Source organism: Numida meleagris, chromosome 7, assembly GCF_002078875.1.
Source record: "Numida meleagris isolate 19003 breed g44 Domestic line chromosome 7, NumMel1.0, whole genome shotgun sequence".
NCBI lineage: Eukaryota > Metazoa > Chordata > Aves > Galliformes > Numididae > Numida > Numida meleagris.
The window spans coordinates 22,211,419-22,237,729 of record NC_034415.1 but is presented as its reverse complement, the minus strand read 5'-3'; the positions used below and the strand labels follow the sequence as shown (position 1 = coordinate 22,237,729).

General features: G+C 40.6%; 1 protein-coding gene across 1 annotated transcript in view; it reads left to right on the top strand.

Annotated features, from left to right (window-relative positions):
- Nucleotides 1-26,311, top strand: part of TRABD2B (TraB domain containing 2B) — a 271,338-nt gene that overhangs the window by 213,890 nt on the left and 31,137 nt on the right. Inside the window, exon 5 of the mRNA XM_021404635.1 lies at nucleotides 5,757-5,847. Within this exon, the coding sequence (XP_021260310.1) occupies nucleotides 5,757-5,847 (91 nt within the window). The remainder of the gene's footprint in view (nucleotides 1-5,756; nucleotides 5,848-26,311) is intronic.

The window sequence follows — 26,311 nt, the reverse complement described above, 5'->3', positions numbered from 1 at the left end:
TGCATCCTCAGCCTTTCTTCCCAGTTTCTTGCATAATGCTGAAATTTCAAAGTGCAAAACCATGTCCTGCAGCAAAGGAACAGCCAACACAGTCTGGGATGACAGACTTCTGTGAAAGGCGGAGTGCTGTTTCCAGCTTTTTCTGAGTGCTGGGCGCTCTCCTTTGTGGAAAGGACCCCTGTGGAGACCATCAGCAGACCTACTGGGAGTGCCTGCTGAGTTTCTGTGTGGTGCCAGTTCACTCACCCACAAGTTGTGTCTCTCAGCATCTATTGTCCATAGTGTTTGGGCTCTCTCATGGCCCAGGAGCTGCTTCAGAGCTCTCTCTTCTGTGCTGTAGGTCAAGGCATGCTGGAGATATTGATTCAAGGCTGACCTTGCCTCTAGAGTGAGTTTTCGGTGAAGTGGATTAGGAAGAGAGAGAAACCTCTGGCAGCAAATGGCAGTCTAAACCTGAGTCATCATGAGAAAAAGTGAAAGAGCATCCAGTTCTGAAAGGATGATATTCATTAGAAATCTTAAACTTAAGGGGTACAAACAGCTATCATGCTGGAGGTAAAGTGGAAGGAAAAGAAAGATTTGGGGGTTTATCTTCAGAACTGGTTTCCCATCATGTGTATGGGACATCCGCAGTGGGAGGAAATGATGATGTAGGATGTCATGTGGTTCCCCTGGTAAATTCACCTCATTGTCCAGAGGCTTTGTTGTTTGAGTCAAATACTATAGAATAAATCCAGCTAAAACTAATACCCTGAGCTGTGTGCTGCAGCTCCTTGCCACAGCCTCTTCTTGACACCTTCATCACTCAACCTCCAAAGCATTCAGTTAGACCATTGCAGAATAAGAGAAACAGCATCTTTTTGGAGGCAGCAAGCAGAGTAATGAGTAAATATTTGTCCCAGTTGTGAACATGCAGCTTCTGACATTTGCATTTCTGCCTGCACTAATTCTTGTGAAGTCAAGGTACTATAAACATACTGGTGGTGCCAAGGGCCTTGAAAATCAGCATTGAGAAAGGAACAGGAATAGAGACGGCCGCCTCCTGATTGCAAGGCAGCCTGAGGTCTAAATGGCAACAAAACGTTATACATAACGTCTGATTCACTGTGTGGAGTATGTAAAGAATTGAGACCTCCCGACACAGTTTACATTGGCCCTTTTTATGACTAATTGTGCAGAAAATAGCTCTGCTTGTAGTGTGCATGGAAACAGTTCAGGTTTCTGCTGTGTGTCAGCTAATGGGCTAGCAAGGCTTTTTTAGCACAACTTCAAAGGCTCTAGCAATGAAGGTCCTTTGTGAGGGAATTATCTCCTGCTCCTTTGTACCCCTTTATCCTGCTAAGCCACGGAACAAAGAATTGTGAAATGAAGAGACAAAGTAATTTGTAGGAGATCTCTAGATCTAGATAAAGCACATAATATTTGCTTAGAAACATTTTTCCTGCTTATTCCATCAAAACAAAATTGTATTTTTGTGTGTAGGAACACCCAAGTTCATTTAACTTTTGAAGGATGTAACCTTATGCTTGGTTATGCTATTGATGGGGTCACCGAGATGTCCAAAATGGTAAAGGAGAGCTTTGGTTTCAGTGGTCAATTAGAAAATGCTCAGTTGTGACTGTTAGATTTGGCTGAGAAGTATACTTTTCTCCCAACCCCAGCACATTCCGTTCAAGAAGGAAGAAAATCTACTTTTTCAGGAGTGTGTGTGCATGCACACACTTTAAGGAAACTTTGCATTTTATTATTATTATTATTTTTTACTTCCAACCGAGGTGGCTTATTCTTTCTTCCAGTGAGAAATGAAACCTTGGGGAGATAAGGAAATGCATTACACATGTCTGTTTTGTGTAGTCCAAATCTCAGTTCTTAATTAAAAGGAAGAAACAGAGATGGGAGATGTTTGATTAATGTTAGCAATCATGCTTTGTAATGTCTTCATCCAGTGTGTCCAGTCCTAGATCCTCTGTCTCAGAAAAATAAGACACAAGGAGACAAAAATCTTGTCCTCAGTCAAATTTAACATAGAAGCTCCCAGCAAATGCAGTGAGCTGTCCTCTGTGTTTGTGTTCAAACTCAAATGTAACTCTTTGTCACTAGTGGTTGTCCTCAGGACAATCTCAGGAATATTCCCTTATCCTTAGAGGGCAGGAGCACTGCGTTCACACCTTTCCTGGTGAGCTGGACTCTGTAACTGAGAGTAAGTGTTAGAAGTACATGCCTAACAACCTGCAAATAGTTAACTAGATATTTTGTTCCAGTACTTCAGAGTACATTGAGCACTTGCTATGCAGTTTCCCTTATATCATCACAAATTTCTTGAGTATAAATGTGTAATGGACTGCTATGTCAATGTTGTATTTTATTTGAAGAAATTATTTTTCTATATATTTTATTTGTATATTGTTTTTAAATTTTAACTATTAGGAGAGGCTTTATTGCATATCTTCATGCCCAGGTACAGTCTTTCACTTTCAAATTCTTATCTAGAAAAATCTCTTCTGTCTGCTTTCTCTCCTATTCCCATACTCACATGGAATTCCCAAGGCAGTCAGTTTTCTGACCTGTTGGATCCAGTTTTCATCAGCTGTCAAGGTAAATTTGGTTACCACTGCAAGAATAGTATATCCACATTTACAGTGAAGAGGGGAATAGTGACACAGAAGCAAGAGCATTACTCTGTGCCTCTAGGTTATCTGATCTACCTCTGGATGCAAAAACTTCTCAGTACCTTTGGAATGAAATTTTCTGTCCAGGGAGATAAATCTTTTTGAAGTTTTTAGAAGAAGCACATATATACGTACATGTATATATGTGTACACATATATGAAGTACACATAAAATGTTTATATATATAAATGAAATCCCCTGATGCTGTAACAAATGTGGCAATTATTACATATTCTGTTGGCTCGTATGGGCAGCCAGAGGCAGGGACTTCTCACTGACCTAATCCATGCTGAAATATAACTGCCTCTCATACATAGGTTAAAGTGGTTTTTATTACATGCCCATAAAAGTACTATATTGTTGTCAATATTAAGCATCCATGCTTATCTCAACTTGTATGTGACCACAGGGATTTGTTTTATGTGAGAAATTTCTCATATTGAAAGTCATCCTAGATTTTAAAACAAGATAGACTTATCAGTAGGAAGAAAGCCAAGACATTTCTTCCAGGAATTCTTTAACCTTGAAACTACAGCAATGACAAGAGTCTTTTCATGTTTCTTCTCACCAAACTGCATGGGACCTCCCAGGTGCCACCTCTTTCCACAAACCTTATTTTTCCACGTATTCCTGGTCCTTTGTACTTTGCCATATGGCTGACAGCAAATTTCTGCATTTAGAGCTAGAGTGGGAAAAGTGCTGGACAATCTGTGTTTTCCTCTGCTGTCATGTGCTGCAGGTCCCCTTGTCATCGTGGTCTCAACAGAATGGGCAGGAGCAGGAGGCCAGGAGGTGTCACCTTTCGGTCTCATCTGCATGTTTTGCAGGGGAGCTGACATTGGTGTAGGCCTCCCATTTAGTGGATGAGGAATCATAACTATTGCATAGTTACCCTTTTTTCCCCTGGATTTAAAGCAGTTAAAATTGGATTCTTTTGGTACTGTCCTGATGTCAAAGATTTGCTGGATCTAGGACAATTTATTTCTATTAAGAAATCTCTTGGCATTTAAGACTGCTTCAGGGAAAGTAGAGCTTTGGAGTATGGACACAGAAAGATCTCTGACCTTGGCACCTTTGATTTTGATTCCTCAGTGTCACTTGCCAGTGACAGAATTGCAGCCATTGTTTGCTTTGGCCACAACATGAAAAAAACAGGATATGATCAAATCCAGTTAATCATTCACAAATGTCTCGTTTCTTGAATCTCTGAGGGTGTATAAAACATTTTTGGGACTGCTCTCTGCTCCTTTGGCTTTTATTGTAAGTAAGCTAGGGGAAAATCAAATTTTGAGTTGTCTTAAAAAGAAGTGGAGGAATTCTGGAACACGTTAGAGCTCTGCAAATGTATGTTTAATCATTTAAAGAAATGTCTTTTGGCTAAAAGCTCTTACCAGTGCTTGCAAGTTGCACTAAAAGCCATACAACTACATCATTCTCACAACTGATGCGAATTAGCGCCCTTGTTGGCAGTGTAAGCAGAGAGATGCAGGCTTAAGGAATACTGGAGACTGAATTACTCTTACATTCATTGTGACTTTGTGCAGCCTGGGTGAAGTGTCCTAGTGCAGACTCTACTCACAGTTACGTTAAGTCATCATATAGTGTTCTTGGTTGGTGTTCGCGAGTTTTCTTTCTGGATTTTTCCGATGACTGTATGAATAGAGAGAGATTCAGGCGTTTCATGCCTGCCTCTTTTTGGAAACAGATAGTTACAGGCATCTCTGTATTAAGTATATATTTAATATTTACCCTGTGCTTAAGGCAAATGTACTCCCTCTAAGCAGCAAGCTGTAAGCAAACCAGAGGAGTGCACTTCCACATGTGGCACGTGGTGGAACTCACTGCTGCAAGGTGTCATGGGGCAAAAAGTAGATGGAGGCAGAGGCCTGAGCACATTCGTGGTGAATTGGTCTATTCAGAGCCGGCAGTGAGACGTGATGACCTGGCTGTAAATGGGGGTCACCCAGCCATGCAGAGATAGAAGTTAAAGGATGTAATGGGTGAGGATTGTTCTGTCCTTTCCCAATCTCTTTCATTTGTGTTTTTATATATTTAATATTTACCGTGAGCCACAGCTGGAGTCAGGTTACTGCACTACGTGGACTTAAATATAACCTGTTAGTGGAGTTCTTGTGTCCATGCTTTATACCTCAAACCCATCCTGAAAACAATGTGGAACTCTGACAATAAGTTGAAAGCTTTGGAGGGATTACACTGCCTTATTGAGTCTGTCCCCAAAGTCCTTTGAGGATTCCCATTGACTCCGGTAGGATTTGGTTCAGACTCAAGTGTATAGAATTCCCTTAAGTAAACTCTTTCAAGGCCCATACATGCTGCAGTACTTATTGGGCTCTTTGTTACTTCTGTGAATAGGAATGCAACCTTTACACTTCCACCAAAGTGCACTGATTTACAGAACTAAATCTCCACATCTGGGGAGAGATAAAGTTACCATCCCAACCCCTCCCAACTCAGCTGTGCAGGTGGCTGAGTGGTTGATCAAACAATTTCTGAATGATGTTCATTTTAGGTGGATGAGCCCTGAATAGAGCAACTTCAGAGCTTCTTCATAAGCAGATGTCCATGAATGATGATGGGCAGGGTAAACATCTGAGGCTGTAAGTTGTTCCAGTTCATGAGTCAGTGCCCAAGCAGTATTCTTTTCACCACTGCAGAGTCATTCAGATACCCACATTAGAAGATCCTTTAGTCAGTGCACATAATAAAAGTTGCCATGTTAGCAGTTTGCACATTCCTGTACAATCAAGTAGTATTAAAAAAGAATATATCTGGATTTTGTTTTATGCACATCCTTGATCATGTGAGGAAAGGGAGGGATAAATAAGATGGAAGAAGATCGTATCAGGCTGTATGTGGTTTGTTCCCCTGCTTATTGTCAAATGCTGTGGGCTAAGTGGTTAACAGTTGCGTCAACTCAGCTAATAGCATAATGTGCCTTTCTTGCTTCTAGGGCTAGTTTAGCTTCTGGTAACCTTGTGTCCCAAACCTGTTGTTGCAAAAGGAGAAAGTCAACGGAGTGAGCAGAGCAGTTTGATTGACAGTGCTATTTTCTACCTGTATTTTAGGTCACTTCCTGGGTAACAACACTGTGATTGATGTACTGAGACAAGCAGGATTTGAAGTGGAGCACACCCCTCCTGGACAACCGATTGGAAAGTAAGCAGCTGCCCACAGATTATTAATCATTCTCTTTCCTTTTTTCCTTCTCCTTCTTTCTCTGATGAAGCAAGATTATTGTGTTACTAAAGGAGGTGGATGAGGGATGTGGCACCTTCCATTCCCACCCAACTTCCAGACAGAAAGTGTGCTATAAAGCATCTATAGTGTGAGTCTGGAAAATCAGGGAGCTTCAGGGGCTGTTTTTTTCACTTGTGAACGTTATTCCTATTACAGCTGCTTAATACTACCAGATTAAGGACACCGCAGTTTCTTCCTGTTCTCAAGAAAAATCTTGTTCTGGTAATTTGCCCCATAGAATTTTTTTTCTCCGTGGGTTTTGGTCACTACACCATTGCAGAGTGGTGAGGAGCTACCAACCTCCTTTCTCAGGCCTCTCTGTCAGACTATGTTCTTCAGGTGGGATTTCAGTTTTGCCTGAAGGACCGTGTTGAATGTAGCAGATGCATCTTACACTCTGGAAAGTGAGCTGTGTAGGTAAAAACTGTTTGGGTATTCCCCAAGAGTCTCCATCTATCTGATCAAGCGTAAAGCAGGCAAGGAAGACTGATTACCAGGCTCTGGGCAATCTTCATTAGTATAAGCTGAAATACAGCACAAAATTGTCCTCAAGTAGCAAAACAGATTTCCTTCTTTCCATAGACTTCTCTTTCTTGGCAGTTGAGATGAGGTCTTTGTTTGCTTGAGGGCTATGAATAACTTAGAAAGTAAAACTGGAAGAGATGGTGAGATACTGTTAGGTTTGCAAAGCTAACCTTTCCCCTGCAATCTGCAGATAACAACTGGCTGAGATTTCCCCATCACAGGATTGTTATCCTCATTAGGAGAAAGTGTTAGCAGCATGGTCCTGTTCCTGGAGGGGCCAACATGACATGGTCCAAATATGAGGTGAATTTCAGGATGGCAGATTAATTGGGGGGCTGGGACATCATGTCTGAAAAAGCTATGTTTCGTGTACTTGGAAAGTCTGTCTGATTCAGCCTTGTTTGCGAAACACTCACAATGATTTATATAGAATATAACATGGCTCAACTGTACATAAGTGTCTTTGACAGAGCATTTATCCTAAATGATTCTTGGAATATGTTGAGCCATAGAAGACCAGTCTTAAATAACAATGGGAAGAAGAGGAAGAAAAAATGAACAGAAAGCAGAGCACATATTCAGAGTAGGTTTAAGAAGCACTTGTGACAGTGAGAAAAGTCAGCATGACACAGGAAGAGCTGTAAATGCCTTAACTGACTGGAGCTTGTTTTGGCTAAAATGAACCAAAAGGCCTGTGTCTAAAAATACAGCAAAACAAAATCCAAGCAAACAATACTGAAACAGCTGAGTATTGCAGTTCCTGCAGGGATGCAGTTCCTACATTTCTGGCAAAAAACTTTCCTTTCAAGGAAGCAGGCGTTTTCCGTAGTAATTTTCATTTAGTTGAAAAGTATTATCTTCCCATGAAAAGTATTTCAACTGGAAATTGTGAAAACTCTTAATTTATTGGCTGTTTGCAAATCTTTGAGAAGTGTGAGAGAGATCCAAAAACAATCTCTGTTCTTTATGGTCTTGGGATATGCCTTTATAAGTCATCACAGACTTGATGGAACACGATTGGGCAGGAAAAGTGAAACAGTGCCACTACTTAATGTTGACCTGCTTGCAGTGTGGGGGTTCCTCTGTGTGTATGCATTCCTGAACCTTGGCAGCAGCATATCTTTTCTGTGATGGTCTTCCCTGAAGTTGTCAGTTCCTGGGGAAACTGTATCAACATACATACAAGGGCTGCTCTGAAACTAATACCTCCTGTTATATTACTTCAGCCTGCAATGTCAGAGGTGGATGTTGGTGGCATGGCAGTAGTGGTTGAACCTTCCTGACAATATGCTGTTACATTTTGTTGCTGTATGATGCTCCATGTGAAAAAAAAATTGTACTCACTGACATTCATCAATGCTTGCTGAACGTTTATGGAGACCAAGCAGTGGATGTTAGCACAGTGAGATGGTGAGTGGTGCGTTTCAGCAATTGCAACAGCGAGAGAAAGACAAGGCACGCTATGGATGACCATGCAGATTTTTGTGAGTGCCACATGCAGGCTCTTGCTCATTGCTGGCAAAAATGCATAGCTAGCAGTGGTGACCATGTTGAAAAATAATGTTTTGTAGCTGGGAATTTGCTCTATCAAATAGCACTATTGTGTTCTTTGTATCTGTTGCCATTTCCATGGAAATAAATAGGAGGCATTACTTTCAGAGCAACCTTTCTACAGTATTAATGTGCCTATTTTGCATATGTTGACATTTGTGAGTATTGGATTGAGCTGAGAGAGGGCATAATGTTTGTATATAATCAATAGCGGTTGTATTCCATAAAGATAAGATGCTCTGTTAATGAAACTGTACATGTCCCTATGATCTGATGATTTTTGTCTTTGCTTCTGTTTGGGGTTTTTTTTTTTTGCTTTTCTCCTTCCTCTTTAAAAGGTGAAATAAAGATGAAATTTGAAAACAGCTAGAGGGGCCCACAAGAGGAGATGTTTTTGACGTAGTAGCTATACTAAGCCTTACGTATACATGGAATAAACATGTAAAACCTCAAATTGAGCTGCTTGAAGGAAGAAATTGTGTTATGAATCACTGAGATGCAGGTGGTTTTGTCTTGCTTCTTGTGGAGCCATACATGAAATAAGAGGTCTTTCTCTCCTCTGTGTAAATCCATAGAGACATTTCTGCTTTACTTTGAAGTAGGCTGTATAAAGGACTCCAGCCTACTGCATTGCATTCTGGCCTACATATTGCATTCTGACAATGACAACTGAAAAATCGTATGGCTTTCAGGAAAGGTCATCTGGACTCTAATGTAGAGAGTTGAGAGGGAGCTGTGGACAGCACATGGGAAGAAATGCAAGGACTGGAGGAAGAAAAAAAGTAGCTGCATGCTTATGTTTTGGCCAAGGGAATTCAAAAAAGGGATTGTTGTGCACGGATTGTGCCCAGAGGGGCCGAGAGGAATGATTTGAGGTGGCATGCAGGAGCTCTCAGAGGTCCATCGTATCTATACTAAGGTTGGTTATGGCTGATTATTTGGCTGTTTCATGACAGTAAGTTGCTGGATAGTCTTTCTCAGGTTAAATCAGAAGCCTGGTTACTTGAAATGATGAAAGTAACCTTAGCAAAAAAACAGTGCTGCTTCCTACTTAATAGCAATGCTGTCTTGACAAAAAAGCAGTTGGGTTTTTTTTTTGTTTTTTTTTTACTACAATAGTGTAATTATTATTATGATTGAAGTGATCAGTAATCTGAACTTTATTGTTCAATAATAATGAAGCAATATTGTCATAAATAGGAAGGGTAGTCTGGAATCATGTTTAACATCTACCATCCATTTCAATTGTAGAAACCACAAGAGAATACTCTTTAGAAAGAACTAGTACTGTTCCTGTGTATCAGAAAAGCCTTGAGAAGAGCTGAACAGGACAAAGAGCAAAGCTGTCCAAGCTTAGTTACTTCCAGGCGGGGTAAAACCAGATGGTTGTTAGTATCTTGTGTCCAAAACTTTAAGCATGTGTTGTTAAATGGCTCATCTTGAAGACAACCAAAGTGCACACCTAGAGTTTCATTTTTCTTTTGTCTAGTGACAAGCACAAATTTGAGCCAAGCTCTTCCTTTCTTAAGGTGCTGGAGAAAAGTAAAGTGAGACCTTGGCAGGCTGGAAGAGATAACTGGGACATGGAGGGTTTTCATGGCTGCAAAACGAATGAACTGGAAAGGAAAAGCTTGTGTGAAGTATGTATAGGTGTTGTAAGATACTTGGGAGCACTAGCTGACTATTGAAAATACCTTCTTTAAAGCTCAGTCCTTTTCTGTAAAAAATACTCTCTTGTACTCAGAATGCAGAACCATGCTGTAAACACATAAGGACTTATCCTCACTCTGGCTTCATTTGTTTAATCTGGTACCTGATGGACAGTGCCCTGAATCTGTTTGCCTAATAAGCTTCAACAGCATTCATATTTTCTTCTTATTTTGCTGGCTTTTGCTGTTGTCCTCAAATAAAAGCACTGGGAAAGGAAAAGCTGAATCAGTATCTCATTGCTTTGCTCTGAGATGAATAAGAGGCAACTCTTTATTTGTGGGGCTTTGACCAATTGGCTGTCCCTGGCAGTCTCTTTGGAGAGCAGAGCTGTCTGCTTGGGTTGTGGAGAGAGGAGAGAAGGGAGAAAGTTTCCCCTTAGATGGATTCCAGTGACTTGAGCAGATAAGGGGCCACAGCTGCTTCATATTTAATTGGAAATAGCCAAATTGCAAGATCAATTCAGGAAGCACCTGTGTCCAGTGATGACTCTCTGTTGTTACTGAGTTCTCAGAATCGGCTCTGACCTTCTGCCGTGTGCCGAGCCTTGACATACTGCACACCATTTTCTAGGCCAAAAAAACACACAGCAGTGCTCATTTCCATCAGGCTGCTCTTTCAGATATGATGTTCAATGCTTCTTTCTTTCAAAATGGGAGAATTCATGACCGTCTTTTATTTCTGGCCATCTGAGAGTTTACTGTGAACTCTCAGATCTCTGCTGTAGAAATTAATTACCCATCCTCCTTATGGGTGAACTTCCTGGCCCAATCAAAGCAACATGTCTTTGCTGTTGTAGCTTCTCCTGTTCCTTCTTTCTGAAGCAAAGAGCTTGCTCATTCTCCTTTTCCCACAGCATCCTACAGGTGTGACCCTGGCTCCTTAGCATCAGCTCTGCCTCATAATGGAAGTTTCTTTGCTCCACTGTAAATGTTTTTTTGTTTCCCATAGGATGAAAGCACACCTGATCCACATATTGATGCAGCTTTTTCATTCCATCAGGATTCGTGACCTTCAAAATACAGTGTGGAGAGCTGGGTGGAAAATGTTTGTCATAATGTTCCCCTCAAAGCTCTCAGGAGACTTCCAGTTGTTGCGTCCAGACAGCAACTTGGGCTTTAGGGTGACAACCTGAAAGGGTTCCTCCTCTCTCATTTGTCACGGACCTCTTAGCTCTTAGTGTTTGGGACATCCTTGGGAGAACGCTTAAATTTTCCCAAGTTAAAGTGAAATAATTAGAATTGTATTGGAAAAGAGAGAAGAAAAGAATTATGAGACCTGTGGCATTTCCACTGAGAACAACTGAATTAATTGAGGAGAAAGAGCTGGGGAGATGCGACACTATTCTGGATCTTGTCTCTTCTGTGACAGGGAAAAATCCGTGGGTGGAATAATCTCCCTGTTGGGATGCTACAATTCTTCTTAATCTTATTGTAAACCTTTGGATCTTTGACTTGATCTGAGCCCGAAGATCATACTCCCTTCACAAGCTTTCTTGCCCTCAGAAGAAAAGCAAACCCATTATTTAGGGGTTTCCTCTGACAGTGTAATTTACAGTAAATGGTGTATAGGGATTAAATGGGGTTCATCTGCATGCATTGGCAAATGTATTGCTTCATCTAACACTGGAGAATATAACAACTTAATGCTTACAACGTTTTGTCATGAAAATACACACATTACATTTTCAAGGGTTTCCCATGTACTTTTAAAATGTCCTCCTCTGTGATTTAATTTTCTTTGTGTATAATTATCTTACATCCACTGAGTATAGGGTCTGAGCCAATCAAAGTAACTTGCAGAGGGAAAGAAACTGAAGAAAAGCTCTAAGACATGGTAGAGAAGCAAAGTCAACTTACACGTTCTCAGCCATGGAAACTTAATTATCCTGTCAACTTCCTGAACAATACATTGCCTTAGGCCAGTGTGTCTGCATGTTCTTCAGGATATCTTTAAACACCAAATGCCTTCTGAAAGAGTGGAATTCAGCAACTTACTACCAAAAAAAAGAAAAGAGAAAAAAAAAAGTGTAAGCTAATTCATGGTGTTGGTGAAAGAACACAGAACAGAACTTCTCGGGAATTTTGCTTGACTGTTGTTCCCAGTGGGGCATTTACTGTTCTCTGTAATCAGATTTTGTCCTTGGCAAAATTTAGTTTGAAAAATTGTTTCATATTCTATACTGTTCTGTTCCTCAGGAACTTGCACAAAGGGCCATAGGGGAGCCTGGGCTTGTTTCTTTTTGCTTGAGGGCAGCTTGCTCAGTGAACTGTCCTGAAGCCTGTGCTAAGGTTCCTAGGCTTTCAGCTGCTTTGCAGTCCATCGATTTTAGGAGATTTGGATCTCATGGTCTATAAAATAATAGTCAACATAGACAGCCTTGCAAACTTAAAAAAAGATCAGAGCTAGTTCTTTATTTCTCAGCCAAATTTTGGAGGTCTTCCTTCCAGAGGGAAGTTGATTTTTCGTCCTCTTTCTGCTTCCAGCCAACTCTTCTTACTCACTTACTAACATCATAAGTGTAAGATTAAAATTCTGGCCCATAGTTACTAGAGATAAAACTGTGCAAACTGTGCTGACATCAACAGCAAGGCTTCCATCAGTGCCAGTAGCTGCTAGAGCAGGGTCATCATTAACACAGGATTGTTAATGATCATCTCCTATCTTTGATTGTGAGGAGCCATGAAAGAATCAGCTGAAAAGAGGTTACGCTCATATAGTTACTACAGTCAGTCTAAAAAGACTGACTTGTCTTGAGGAGCGCTCATGGGTTTCTTAGCCTTCCCAACTTGCTTGCAGTAGGCATCTGGCTACTTTTAGATGACTAATCTTTAGAGATGAACTCCCCTCCTATTTGAAGAATTTGGTCGAGTCAGACAATGTTAATAGACTCATTTAACCCTTTAGAAAATTGCACCATCCTCTCTACAGCATTATATCAAAACAGGGAGATCATGTCAATTTTCTGTTTGTGTATTCAGCCTGTGGATTGATGGCCTTGGTCACAAGTGATATCAATCTGGGCTGAAGTGCAGCTGTACTTTGTAACAGCTCAAGGGGCACAAAGGTATCAAGTGGTATTGTGTGGTTTGAAAGATGTCGTTTATCTAAGGAAGTTTGTGGTCTGTTTGCTGTCATTCTGTCTATGCGGTGCCAACTTCCCTTACCTTCACTATCACGTTGTCAGGCAAAGAGACCTCACACGTTAGGCTAGATAGCTTTTCCTCTTCCAGATCTGACTGCTCTTCTTTCAGCCAGGAGGTCTGTGGATTGTGCTGCAATCAATAGAGCTACTTGATTCAACATGAGTGTAATTACTAGTAATTTTGCTTGATGAGTTCCTTTAAAAAAAGAAAAAGAAAAAGGAACAGGACAAAAAGGTAGTCAATGCTTTTTTTTCATTGGCGCTTTCACTCAAGATTCTTTCAAGAATATTGTCTTAGAAGAAAAAGGTTTGGAAAACAGTTTTCTACTGATAAATATATTTGCTGTCTTCCGTAAGTGATCAGGTGTTTATTGTGCAAGCCTCACAGTCCAAATGAGGTTAGAAATTCTCTCCAAAACAGTGCTGTGAGCAGTGACGTAGCCAGACAACATCTTGCAGATCTTCTTGTGGCAAACTTTGAAATTTATTTAAATTTTTCTGAATTGCCCCCACAAGTAGAGAGTCACTCTTACATCCATATGGGATGAAATCTTGTGCCATTTCTTGTCTACTTCAGTGGAAAATAGTCTCACTTTTAACAACTTGTGCTATCTCAGCCATGCTGAATGGCTTTACGTTGGCCCTGACCCAGCTTTGGATCAGAAATGTCTGTGAAACTGTGGTGAAGGGTCAGACCAAGAAGAATGTATGTCAGATGCTCTTCCTAGTTAAGCACTAGGAGTAGGAACAGGAACACCAAAAACATAAGTTCTTACAATAGATCTAGTAAATTAAGAACAGTGCTTATATGAAGCTCTTGTCACAGAGAATAACTTGAAGTCAGAACATATTTTCCATGTCATAATCATTGAATCATTTTTATTAGAAGTAAATTCCCCTGTAATCTGTAAAGTATGTAAAGAGTTTAATTCATAGAGTGAATCATGTGTTGGGAATACGTTACCCAGCTCCAGATCAGATATGCTTCAGAGAAGCTTTCAAGTTTTAAAAATGTTCCACGAGCTAAACTGATCTCCAGAACCTTTGAAGGGCTCACCCTTCTCTGGAGCTCATGCTCCATACAAGTCAATGGCATCCCAATATGTTTCCCATTTCCTGGGAATTAAACTGCTATGTTTGATGACTCAGGACTCCCTAGCACAGCAATTCTAATCACTTACTCTGTCTGAGGCAGCCTCTGGTGTCTCAGAGGACATGTCTTCTCATGCACATGACAATGATTCATGATTTCAGTGCAAAGGATCAACTCTGTTACATTTTTTTTTCTTCCCACAATCTAAATTAATAAAACAAATTTCTATTAATGGGTGTTGAAAGACTTTGGCATTCCACCTACACTCCCAAATGTTCTACATTCCAGGGAGAATGAAAAATGGACCTGTGAATAGAAACAGGAGGGAGGAAACACAGATCAGATGTAGTATATACAAATAGACGTAATGGGTGTCAACTGATACAATGGAACGACATCCTTGAATGAAGAAATGTCTTACACTGCTACAACATTGCAATTTTAGAATTAATACATGCAAAGACTGGGGTGCAGGGATTGAATGACAGCAAATGGATGATCTTTCTGGGCCTCAGCCTTGATTTCTTGTTCATGCTGGTTGTATGTAGTTGTGATTGTGTAAACTGGATCCTTTGCCACTGTGACAGCCCTCTGAGACTCCAGCTTATCAGGAGAGCCAGTGGGAGTACTTACAGTACTGTGACGACTGTGAACCTGGCAGTGCCCATCTGTCTGCCGCATCTGTTTATATCAGCCTAAATTAGCCTACATTTGTGTCTAGTGTGGCCAAAGTCCTACTGACTTCAGCGAGAAAAAAGTTGGTCCTACGGGGCATCAGTATTGATGTGAGGACTGGGATTGCAATATTTCCTATTATTTCTGCTGTTTGGGGAGTCAGACCAGCTCACGTCTGTGCAAGTGCCACTCTGTGCTGCTCCTGACCAGTGAGGCCTAATTTGGTGCTCTTGTTTGTGAGTAAGAGTATAGCGAATCCTCTCCATTGTCTCCCATGAAGTATACCAATTCAAGATTTTCCAACTAACCTGCAGCAACTCAGCAGCCAAGTTAGTAGAGTCCACATGCTTTGACATCCAGATTCAAACCTTGTGGAACCTTGTGAAACACAAGGTTTGAATCTGATCCCAGTTTCACATTTCCAAATTACTCTTGCAAAAATAAAGGCAGTCACAGAAATGCCTCTGTCAAGACAGCTCATCTCTGTTTATGTTTGAACAGACAATAGGAGTCTGAAGTCTCCAGCAATCAAAGTTCGCATTCGCAGAGATGAGCCCCTTGTTGTGTTTGAAGTGAGTGCAGCACTTTTGAAACAAGGTGAAGCAGGAATAAATCAGGATGAAAAGTGCAGAGCATTAACTACGTGAAATCCCCGATGGAAAGATATGGCTGGTGTTCCAAAGTTTTCCATAGGGAGTGCCTGGAAGTTGCATACCAACCTATTTGTGGAAAGCAAAACAGTTCCCTAGTGTCATTGATATGAAGTGCCTCCCAGATAAACACTTCCCCTTCCACTGAGGAAAAATTATACAGGCTGTCCAGAGCTCTGTCACAAGGGACTGCGCTGGGCTGCCGTTCAGCCTCTGCGATGGTTTCTGCTGGCGTGGAGCTTTGCTAAATGCTATATTTTGTGTAAGTGCCAGCATCATTAAGCAAAGGCCAAGTTATGGAGCGAGACTGAGGTGATCTTCAAGAGATTAATAATGTTATGTGCCCCTATCGTTGTGTCTCTGTGCTCTTTATACCCCTGAAATGTAAACCCCAATGCACAGTAGCTCAGCAAAGTTCATGTGAATGTTGAATACTTTTGTGGTTTTGTCTCCTCATGATTTCTGAAGGGGAAAGAAAGCAGTGCTGGCTGAAGAGCTTAATTCTACCTTAATCTGCCCCAGCTTTGGGCATGCACAGAGTTTTGTTGTACATCCCTTCCCTCAGTAGTGGCACCCCGTTTCCCTAGGTCATTCCACTCATTAACTAATAGTCAATGGATGCAGTAGATCCACAGACTGTTTTTTTTACAACCGCTTTGTCAAAGCAAATCTTGCTTTGCATTTCTGACAAGGCAGTCAGCTTTCTGCTCCTAGAGGTATGTGATTTCTTGCTAATGTTACATGAGTGTTTTGTATGTGTATGAAACATACATATGGATTATGGGTTTTGGCCACAAGTGAAATGGGAAGTGCAACTTCTATTGACATTTAGCAGGCATAGAGTTTTTAAATCCCTGAGGCAACTTTAGAAACATCCTCCTCAAGCAGAAAGCATATAGACTTGAAGCAAAGCAGAATTAACAGGTTATTGTGTTTGTTTGTTTTACAAATGAAGTTTCAAATTTACGTCAGTTTCTATGTATTTAAATATTTATATAATAACAATCATTGCTGAATTGTTAGCAATTCCCACTCAAATCAGTGAAAGAAGGCAAATGATATGCATAGGCAATCAGAACTCTTTCAGATGAGGTCATGGAGCAGGAGACATTTTGTTTTCTCATTAAAGGTTGGAAGACATGTCCTGTGAGAAGAGGCTTGAGGTTTGTCTAATCTGGAGTAAAGAAGGCTGTGAGGCTACCCTACTGCTCTCTACAGCTTTCTGGGAGGGGGAACGGAGAGACTTGCTGGTTTCTTCTCTCTGACCAATGATAGGAAGGGTGGGAATGGCAGAAAGCAGCACCAGCAGAGGTTCAGACTGGACGTTAGGAAAAATTTCTATACCACAACCATGGTCAAACACTGTTAACAGGCTTCCTAACAAGGGAGTTGGTGCCTCATGCCTGTCCGTGTTCAAAAGGCATTTGGCTAATGCCTTTAATTCTGTGCTTTAACATTCGGTGAAAGTGTTCAGGCAGTTGGACTTGGTGATCTTCAAAGGTCCCTTCCAGCTGAACTGTTCTGTTCATTTCCTTCTTTCAGCACTGAGGTGCCCTGTCACACATCCCTCTCCCTTTATTTCCCCTCCCCTTTCAAGAACCCGCTGGTCAGTATGAAATTTAGGAGTCCTGTGAGTTTTCTAATAATTGGACTCCAGTATCTTAGAAAGGGCTGAACTCATACCTTTCTTCAGAATGTCTATCTCCTTCCTGCATATTTTCATACAAGTAAGGTCATAATCTATTGTGATATCTGTGCTGCTTGGGATGTTTCCGTTATAACTGTCTGTCAGACCCTTACTGGAGAAGGGAGAAGACAGAGGGACAGACAGGCTTGTGTGCATTGTATTATCTTTTGGGTAGGAAGCTCATTTAAAAAGAGCATTGCTGGAGTAGCCCATGCTTCAATTCAACATAACTTCTCTGTCTCAGAGATCTCAGTGGGGCAGCCCCGAGGCCTTGTTCTCATTGCAGAGAGATGAGTCAGATGAATCATTCTGCGGTTTTAATTAAAACATTGTATGTGGGTAATATTTCAGCAACATAGGGGGGCAGTTTTGCAGCCTGGCCCACACATCTGCTGGTAGCACAGGTTCTCTTAAACCCTGCTGAACTGATTCTTGCTATCTTCATGTGAGGTGGGGAGTTTATTCCCATGGTTGGGTGGAACGCTGAGGCACAAAGAGATTTCTAATTCCCTGAGGAAAACTGTGACAGCATGGCTGTTTAGCATTATTTAAATGGCTAACCACCAAACCACTGGGCAATCCTTGCCCTACTGGGATTTGGTGGGCTATGCTTGGACCTGTCAAGGGCCTCAGATTTCCTATAGGGCCATTTTGGTAAAGGCCTCATCCCCAGCCTCTGCTGCAAATTCAACACTTAGAGGGGAAGGTGGCCTGAGATAGAGGAGTCCTACCTACAAAATAGTGAGGGGGAAAAATGAAGCTCCTTACAGGAGAATAGAAAATCCTGCTCAGTGCAGGATAGGAAGGCAGAAGCAAAAGCTGAAGTTGAGACCTTCTTCCTCCAGACCCTTTGAAAATGAAGTGTGTGTTCCCGTGTGCCAGGGATGAGCTGATCCCATAAGCTGTGAAGGAAGGGGCAGTCTCCATGGACAGATAAGATGGTTCACTTGAATAAGATATTTTTTAAAAAATGTGATAAGCTGCCAAACTTTTTTGAAAGTAGAAGATTCTGAGAGCAGATTTTGAAGTAAAAAGTTGTGTGCTAGCAAAGAAAAATCGACTATCCTATAACTGAGCTGGAATGCAGCACCACCTCAGGAGAAGTCCTAGTTTGGTTGCTCTGAAAATGCTTGGCTTTCTGTAGAGATAAGAGGCTGATAGGTCTGCTAGAACCCAAGCCAAATGCCAAGCATAGCTTTGATGAGTCTCTGACATCTGTTAAACTTGTTATAAGTGAAATTAAATGTTTTTCAGGAGCTAGGCAACACTACAAACACTGGATTGTGATGTGCTCTCAAACTGACACTTGGATAAAGCATTTCCTGCAAACAAATAAATAAACACAGACTAAGAAAACACACACGCACATACAATGAGGGGAGGAGGCTTCCTAAGTGACACACTGCTCTGGGACAATAGAACAAATGGTTCTTATTTTCCTGGTGTCTGATTTACTGCCATGTTGTGGAGTTCTCTTCATGGGAGGAGAGCTGGGCTTGATCACGGGCATTGTGTATGTTTGCATGTGTGTAAACTTTTGAGGTAGAAGTTGGGTTTGCTCAACCTTACTACAAGAGCCATTTGTGATTCAATATTACCAAGGCACCCCTAGTGAAGTTTTCAACTCCTGCCAGTGCCCAGTCTAATTTCTTGGGGTTTTTTTTGACAAATTAAATCTGGAGAGATTATAGGAAGAGCCTCTCAGAATGCTGAAGTGTGAGCACCTCTACAGTGAGGTGGGCAGGAGCCTCTCACACCAGAACTAGTGTTGGAGGGAGGTGATGGAGATCAACAGTTTTCTTGTTCTAATAGGAGCGAGGCCATCATGTTTGTAACTAGCTGGTGTGATTTGTCTTAAACTCATTAAAAATCAATCAGTCTTGTGGCCTCAGATGCTTCCTAGATAGTCAAACTGTATTTTAAGATTTAGTCTCATAGATTTCAATTAACAACAAAAAAAAAAAGTGAATACAGTATCTCCTTTTCTTCCAGAAGGCTTCAACAGCAAGACACATGCTTCATTAACAAAGAATTTTAATGAAGGATGTATTTTTCAGGCAGAAATAAGTATTTGATACAAGTAGTTTCATCAGCATGAGTTAATGTAGAGTGGGAATTCAAGTGAAACCAGGCTAATATATAGAAATACCTTATGTGAAGTTAGTTAACGTTAGATTTGATAAAATATTAGACATTTAAGCAAGTGGATTTTGGAATAAGAGTTCTCTTGCCTTCATTGTGTCTCAAGGGTTCTGTCCATTGCTGTGCAGGACAAATGCCCACAGACAGGCTGAAGGATCTGAATAGGATTTATGATAACATTTTAGTTATTTTCTTGGAAACACTCAAGCTTTGTGATAAAAATGGCACAAACGGTCTATAACAGTGTTCTGGAGAAAGGCACACAGGCTCTGTGTTCCTTTTTATAGCTCAGCAGCCACTAATGGCTAAGCAGATCAGATGTTTTACAACATCAGCTATAGAGAGGAAAAGTGGATTCAGTGAAACTGAGATGCCGGGTCTCTTACAGGTGTGATCTTCTTAGGGCTGTTTGGTTCCACACTTCTGCCTGCTGCTCTGTCTAAGTGGTCCACGTCTCTCTTCTTCTGGAGGTAGCAGCTGCTTGTATGCCTGCGTTATCTGTCATCTTGCAAATGTAAGAGCTTGGACTGATCAAGATACTTAATGAAGACAAGTTGCCATGCTTGTACAGATCTGTGATCCACGCAGTGTATCTATCTCATCTCTTCTAGAGCCCAGCTTCACAACCATTGGGAGAAGGAAGTGAAAGAAACAATGCCAGGCATACAATGAATAGTCTGCCCCTATTTTAAGTCTGAAGTCTGTGAAAATGTACAAAGCTAGATACTTAGTACCTTGCTCAGTTGATGTCTCTGCAGAGAGTATATTTTTAAGAGGTGATGAGAAATATGTATTCCTGCAGATGTTTTTCTATCCACAGGATCCAGAAGAGAAAGGAAAGCTGTTCCCAAAGGACAAAATCTGGGAGCAGAATTCAGTTTGGATATTAAGCAAGCAAGAAAGACAAAGACAATCATTATATATTAGTAGTAATTCTACTGATTCCTCAATAGCAGCCAGTTGTGAGGTGTTTCTTTTTGTCTGTTTGTCAGTCTTAATCTCAAAACCTGTCTGGATGATAACTGTTGGAATTGAACAAATTCATTCTCAGGTTTTTTTTATGCTTTTAAGCAGAGGTCAGGTATGGTTTGGGAATAATAGCTTTTCAGCTGAGTTAGCAAACCTGCCTTTATTCATAGCTATGGAGCTTAATGTCCCAAAAGTTGACCTTGTCTGGAGAGGAGCAGCCATAGACATCAGGAGCTCCACTGACTTAAAATAGAAGGGAAATGAGTTCTGGAAAATATTTCTAGTTTGGTTATGGCAGACGAAGGAGAAAGAAGGATGTTTTCTAGCCCTTGTCTTGTTTTTTGGTCTCTGGAGTCTGAGTTCATAACAGCTGAGATGAGTTCGTGCCATTTGGTTACTGTTGTGTAGTTTCTCAGACACTGTCCAAATGAATATGCTCTAGAGTGAGAATTGCCCCGAAACCAAAGCCCAAAACAAAACTTTGTAAAAATCAGAATTACACCGTAAGAAACTCACTGTTGCAAATTGAGCTGAACTGGATAAGAATGTTATGCTTTGCAAAATGTATTGAATGATGGAAGTTAATTTCCAGCACCTGAAAAATCTACTGTGTATAATTAATATGACATCACCTCAAGCTAACATTGAAAGCTCTGAAAATTTTATAAAGAGGAAGCAGAGATTACATTGCCCAGTTATAAGTCCACCATTCTTCTTTATTAAAGTAATACATGTGTGCTTATTAAAAAGTTAGCTTAAAAAGAAAGAGTAATATATTTGCTCTTGTTAATAATGGTTTTCAGAAAAAAAAAAAGCGTGGAATAAAGCTTGAAAATACTTCAGGTTAATAAAAATGCGAGCCTAAAATGTTCTTTTGTGGGGTAATTGTGTCACTTTAGATTCATCAGAAAACTTATGTATTATTAATGCATTTGGGCAGAAGTCAGAATTTCCACTCCAGAGATAATGCTCCAGCATTTGTTGCTGCTGAAAATTAGAGAGAAAAAGCAGAAATATGGAAAATTCTTTGCAAGTTCAGCTTGCAAAAATTCATTAGAAGATTGAAAGTTTCAGTTAATACTAAGTGACAGATCTTGTAGCGGTACATGGACTTGCAGAAGTTGTAATTTGAATGTCTGGCCCTTTTTGTCCTCTGTGAAGACTTTAGAACAAACCAGATGACCTAGAACAGCTGCAAAGTCACATGATCCGATGTTGAACTGGGATGCTTGAGTAGGACATACGAGTCTTGAGCTATGGGATAGATAGGGATTCTGTCCGAGGAGCTGTAAGCACAACTTCCATGAGGCAGTGAGGCACTAAAGGCAGCAGTATTGTGAATATTTGGCATAGGCCATGCAACGTAGGCATAAATAGCTTTACACGAAACAGGTGTGGTGATATCAGGACAGTGAAGATTTGGGGTATAAAGTTGGAGGTGAGGCTTTCATCTCTTTTGTGTGCCTCAAGAACAGAGAAGGATATTTATTACTGTGGAAGACGGATGCAAAACTAGAGAGTCAGCCCATTCCTCTGTGGGCACAGCCCAGCTTCTGAGGCTGGAGAGTGCTGCTTATACATCCTACGCTAAAGAAGTGTGAACAAAGGATTATTTAGTTCAGGAACTGAACCACAAAGTCAAGAAGGGGGAAATAAGTTCAGAGCAAACTGAAAAGGAATATTTTGAGGACATCTTTGAAGCCAGTGGTTGGGTTTTGTTGCTTTTTGTCATTTTTATTTATTAGTTGGATTTTTCTTTATACTCGAGATCAATTTTTAAACAAAAAAGGCCACTCTGTAAAATTTAAGTCTTTGAAAACAGAAGACTCAAAAAAATAATCAAAAGCTTTTTTCAGAAAGTGCTGAAATTAAATATTTTGACTTTTCTGAAATAAAAGACCATTTGAAGATGTGGGAATGGCATGTTACAAACATTTCAGTGCTCTTATTTTTTCTGCAAATTCAAACACTCCAATTGCAAAGAGTTTGCGTTTCTTCTATGCCCCAGTTCAGCTCTACTTTTAATGAAATGGAATAGCAAAACTTCTACACGGATCTTTCATTTTATAGTTTCTCAAACTAGGAAAGAAAACATTAAAATCCATGGGAATATCTTGACCTCACAAGCTTTTCACTTTGTTTATGCACAGAGTTGAGGATTTGCATGTATATGTTTGTACAGAGCACCAAATTCCCTCTCAAACTAAGGTCACAGTCCCTGAAAAGCAGTGGTTCTTCCCAAACATACTCTGATGTGGTTTTTGAGTCCAGAGGTAGCATCCAAATTTTCAGTGGACTGTAATCTAATTTAATTACTTAACCTAATTTAACTGATGGTGAGTTGTAGTAGAACGGTGCAAAAATGAAAATAATTTTGCTTCCAAATTCTGTTAAGAAATGGCAGTGCTTTAGCTGTAGCATACAGGCCTAAGGCGAGAGCATGCTACGTAAAATAACCTTATCATAATTAAGCCAATCAGTGCTTTTTCCTCAGGTGAGTGAGCAGTCAGGATTTGACAAGTACTCTGTTTTGCTGTCTCTTGAGCCCAAATTCATCCTCAGCAATTTATGGCACTTATCTAAAGCATCTCTGATAAGTTACAGCTGCACAGTCATTGAAGGAGAGGGACAAGTGTCCCCTGAGAATGGAGGAGCTAATATATGGGAAAAGTCAGCAGACTGGGTTTTCATCTTTTTGTCTTTGACTGTAAGGGAAACGTATGGTGATTCCATTCTATGCAATTTGGCTGAGCACCTGATATGCTGTGGGAAGAATCTAGTCCTCAGATCTCTTCTTCAGAGCTACTCTCTTCTGTAGCAAAAATAATAATCATGCTTTCATTGTGAAGGAGATGAACTCCACTGGTGCATCATGTTCAAGAAACATTTAGATGTTGTGTTGAGACATGGTTTAGTGGGGTTATTGGTGGTAGGTGGATGGTTGGATTGGATGATCTTGTAGGTCTTTTCCAACCTTGCTAATTCTATGATTCTGTGGTGTCACTTGGTTATGTGAGAAACAATGATCTGAATCTGTACTGTATATCAGTATTGAGAGGCCCCAGAAGCTACACTGAGGTGGGTTAGTATTTCTGCTTTGTTTTCTGTTCTTTTGTTTGCTCTTTTCCCAAGAGCTGTGAAAATAATGGGTTTCATTCTAACATGGAAAAGAAAAGAAAGTCAAACTGCTTGTGGGACAGGTCATTCTGGTGCCTGTTTTGTGGGTGTGCATGACTGTTCTTTCTGAGACATGTATAAGGAAAAAAAGCAAGAAGCGTATGTCTCTGTGGCCTGTGGCAAGGTGAGCAAAGATGCTTGTGAGGGACTGACAAATTCCTGCCTTGACAGAGACTCCAAAACTGGAATTTAAAGGAATCTGTCTATAATAAAATGCTATTAACTTAGTGTCTGGCTGCAGTCCTGGTGTGTCCCAAGAAGAGTGGCATGAGGATAAAGCTGCCACATCACACATTCCTTGCATTTTAAGAGATTCTGTGCGTATTTGAGTGAACAAAGATGTTTTAACAAAATAGCTGAAAAACAGATTAAAGATTTAGTTGCGTAGACGACATGTACGGGCAGTAAAGTGCTTGAGAAGCATTATCTCATGGAATAGGTTCCCTATTACTGAGCAGCAGTGGAAGTGAGTTGGCTGTAAGAGGATGTTTCTGTGCGGGTCTCTACATGGCACATCCTCTCTCGTGAGCTACAGCAAGGGCAAATTCCTGGCCCTGCTGAAGACCATGGGAGATTTGATGTTGAGTCCCAATGTAGTAGGAGTTACCCTAAACGTCACTAGTGGTACCCCGATGGGGTCAGTGAGGAGAGATGTGTTAGCAGGGTCTGCTCTACCTGATGCTCCTGAGACATTAATGAATTGAGTGCTGTGAATGTCCCCATCAGTGAGGACAAGGTGTGATGTTAGTGTGGGGGAGCTCTCATTCACCCTGTGGAAGTGGTGTTCAAGTCTGGAGGTGGTCGTAGCCTTCTGAGCTGCAGAAACTGGGAGGCTGTTGGGGAGGCAGGAGCAGTGCTTTGTCTTGGGCAGGGAGAAGGGCACATCTGGACTCCCAGGTGGCTTGGGGTGGGTGAAAGTGGGACCTTAGCAATTATAAGCCTGGGGATTGTGAAAATAAGCTAGTACAGAACTTTATGATGTTAATTTTGTTTTCTTGACCCGATCCCTTCTGTAAGCCTAGCAAATCCTGATGATGAGACAAATTTCTATTATCAGTGCCAACACAAAGGCACTGGAAACCGCAGGACAGAGGAATGCTGAGGCAGTCTAATGGAGCATACAGCTCTGCCTAAACTACTTGCATGTTTTGTTTTGTTCTTTTAATTCTTGAAAAGAATTAGAAAAGGATGGCAAATCCACCAGAAGAGAAACAAAACCACAGGGATCTTTGTCTGTGGATTAAGCACTTTCAAGAATGAATAAGAATAAATGTTTTCCTGTTTTCACTGTTTTCTGTATCTTAGGATAAAGAAACTTAAGTTACTTGCTGAGGCATTCTAATTTTCTTACTTAGAATTCATGATTTTAGAGAATGTATTTCACAGAACTGTGCATCCTAGAGGAAGAAATGAAGGTCAGAGAGGAGAGAAACCCACCTAAGGGCCTGAAATACTTTGAATTTCTCAAAGACGATCCCATGTGGGAATTATACACTTAAAAATGGGTGGAACCTCTCAGCCTGGAGTTGTATCGAGTTACTCGTGAAAAATCTCTGAGGTCTTTATGTGGACCAAGATATTTGGGTGGTACTTTCTTACAGTTTTTTGAGAAAAGGCACTGTGGCCTCACAAAGTGAAAACTAGTCCTGCTTTTCTCTGACTTTAAAAATAACTCTGTGTCTTGGAAAGCTGTCTTAGCAGTAGTGAAAGAGTGAAAAAAAGTATATTACATCCCCATGGTTTCGTGCAGTGCAGCTGTGCTAACAGTGCATTGAGACTAAGACCAAAGGAAAGGCATGAAATAGTCCATGGAATGATCGGTGAATCTAATGGTAAAGCTTTATGCAGTGAAGAGATCGATGGCTCAAGTACCCTACTGCAAATAACCAAGGGGAGAGGGAGAAGGGTGTGGTCTTTTTTTAGGGGAAAATATCCAGAATGTGAATACATTTTAATGAAATCAGTGGGAAGATCATCATCTGACAGGAAGTCTACCTTCCTTGGAATTGAAATATCTTTAAATATTCTTACAATATATTTGGATTAAATATGCATATTCTGTTGGATTGAAAGTTTTATTTCTGGTTAAATGTCTGTAGGATGATAATCAGATGGAGAATTAAGTCAATTTTTAAAAGTCATTTTTTATATGATGACTGGCTTTCAGTTGTTCTTGCTGTATCAGGTTTTTAGGCCTTTTTATTTTTTCTGTACTGTGTGATTACATTTTCATTGATTAGGGAGAGGTGTTGAGTCTACAGGTGTTTATACTGGGGATATTTCACTCCTCTCATGCTCAATATTCTAGAGCTTCAAGATTAAAACACAGAAGTGAGCATGCATCAACATATAATCTTTAACAGTCTTTCTTAGGTCTTGAGGTGACCATTAGTAGTACAGGAATAATGGAACAATTATTGACCAAACGTAATACACAGTTGCCACAGTGGATCTATTCCCTATGTGTCAACTCTAAAGAACAAGCGGTTAGTTTACAACCCTCTTTGGGTTACAACATTTTAACATTTCTTCAGTGTTTATTTATTCTCTTCCCGAAGAATGTTCTGGAATATTGAGTTTACAACCTGTGGCTCATGTGATGGTAGTGGAAACAATTAAGCCAAAAGCTTTCAAAGCCACCTCTGGGATTTTGATGCCCAAAGTCATTAATTTTAATAAGAAGTGAGCTGCCAGTCCTCTTAAGTGGTTTCTAAAATCTCAACCCATAAAAACACCTCTCCACTGATTCCAGTTTACTAGGAGTTCAGAGCAAGATAAACACATGTAACAAAATAGTAGGTGTTAAATGGTGGAAAGTATGTGTTCAGATGTCTCTAAAAACATTCAAGGAACGGAGTGGTGGCCCCAGGGTTTTACTGGCAGATGTGGTCTGATGTGGTGGCTACTCCTGCCGTCAGCATCTCAGGGAATTACAAATGGGATCTCACTGCTGGCTGATCAGAACGTGAGGCAGAGTTTTGTTGAGAACAACAAAATCAATGGAAACGGAAATCTTGGCGGTAGATCAGTTTCAGCTGTGATGTTCACACTGCTTGTCAACT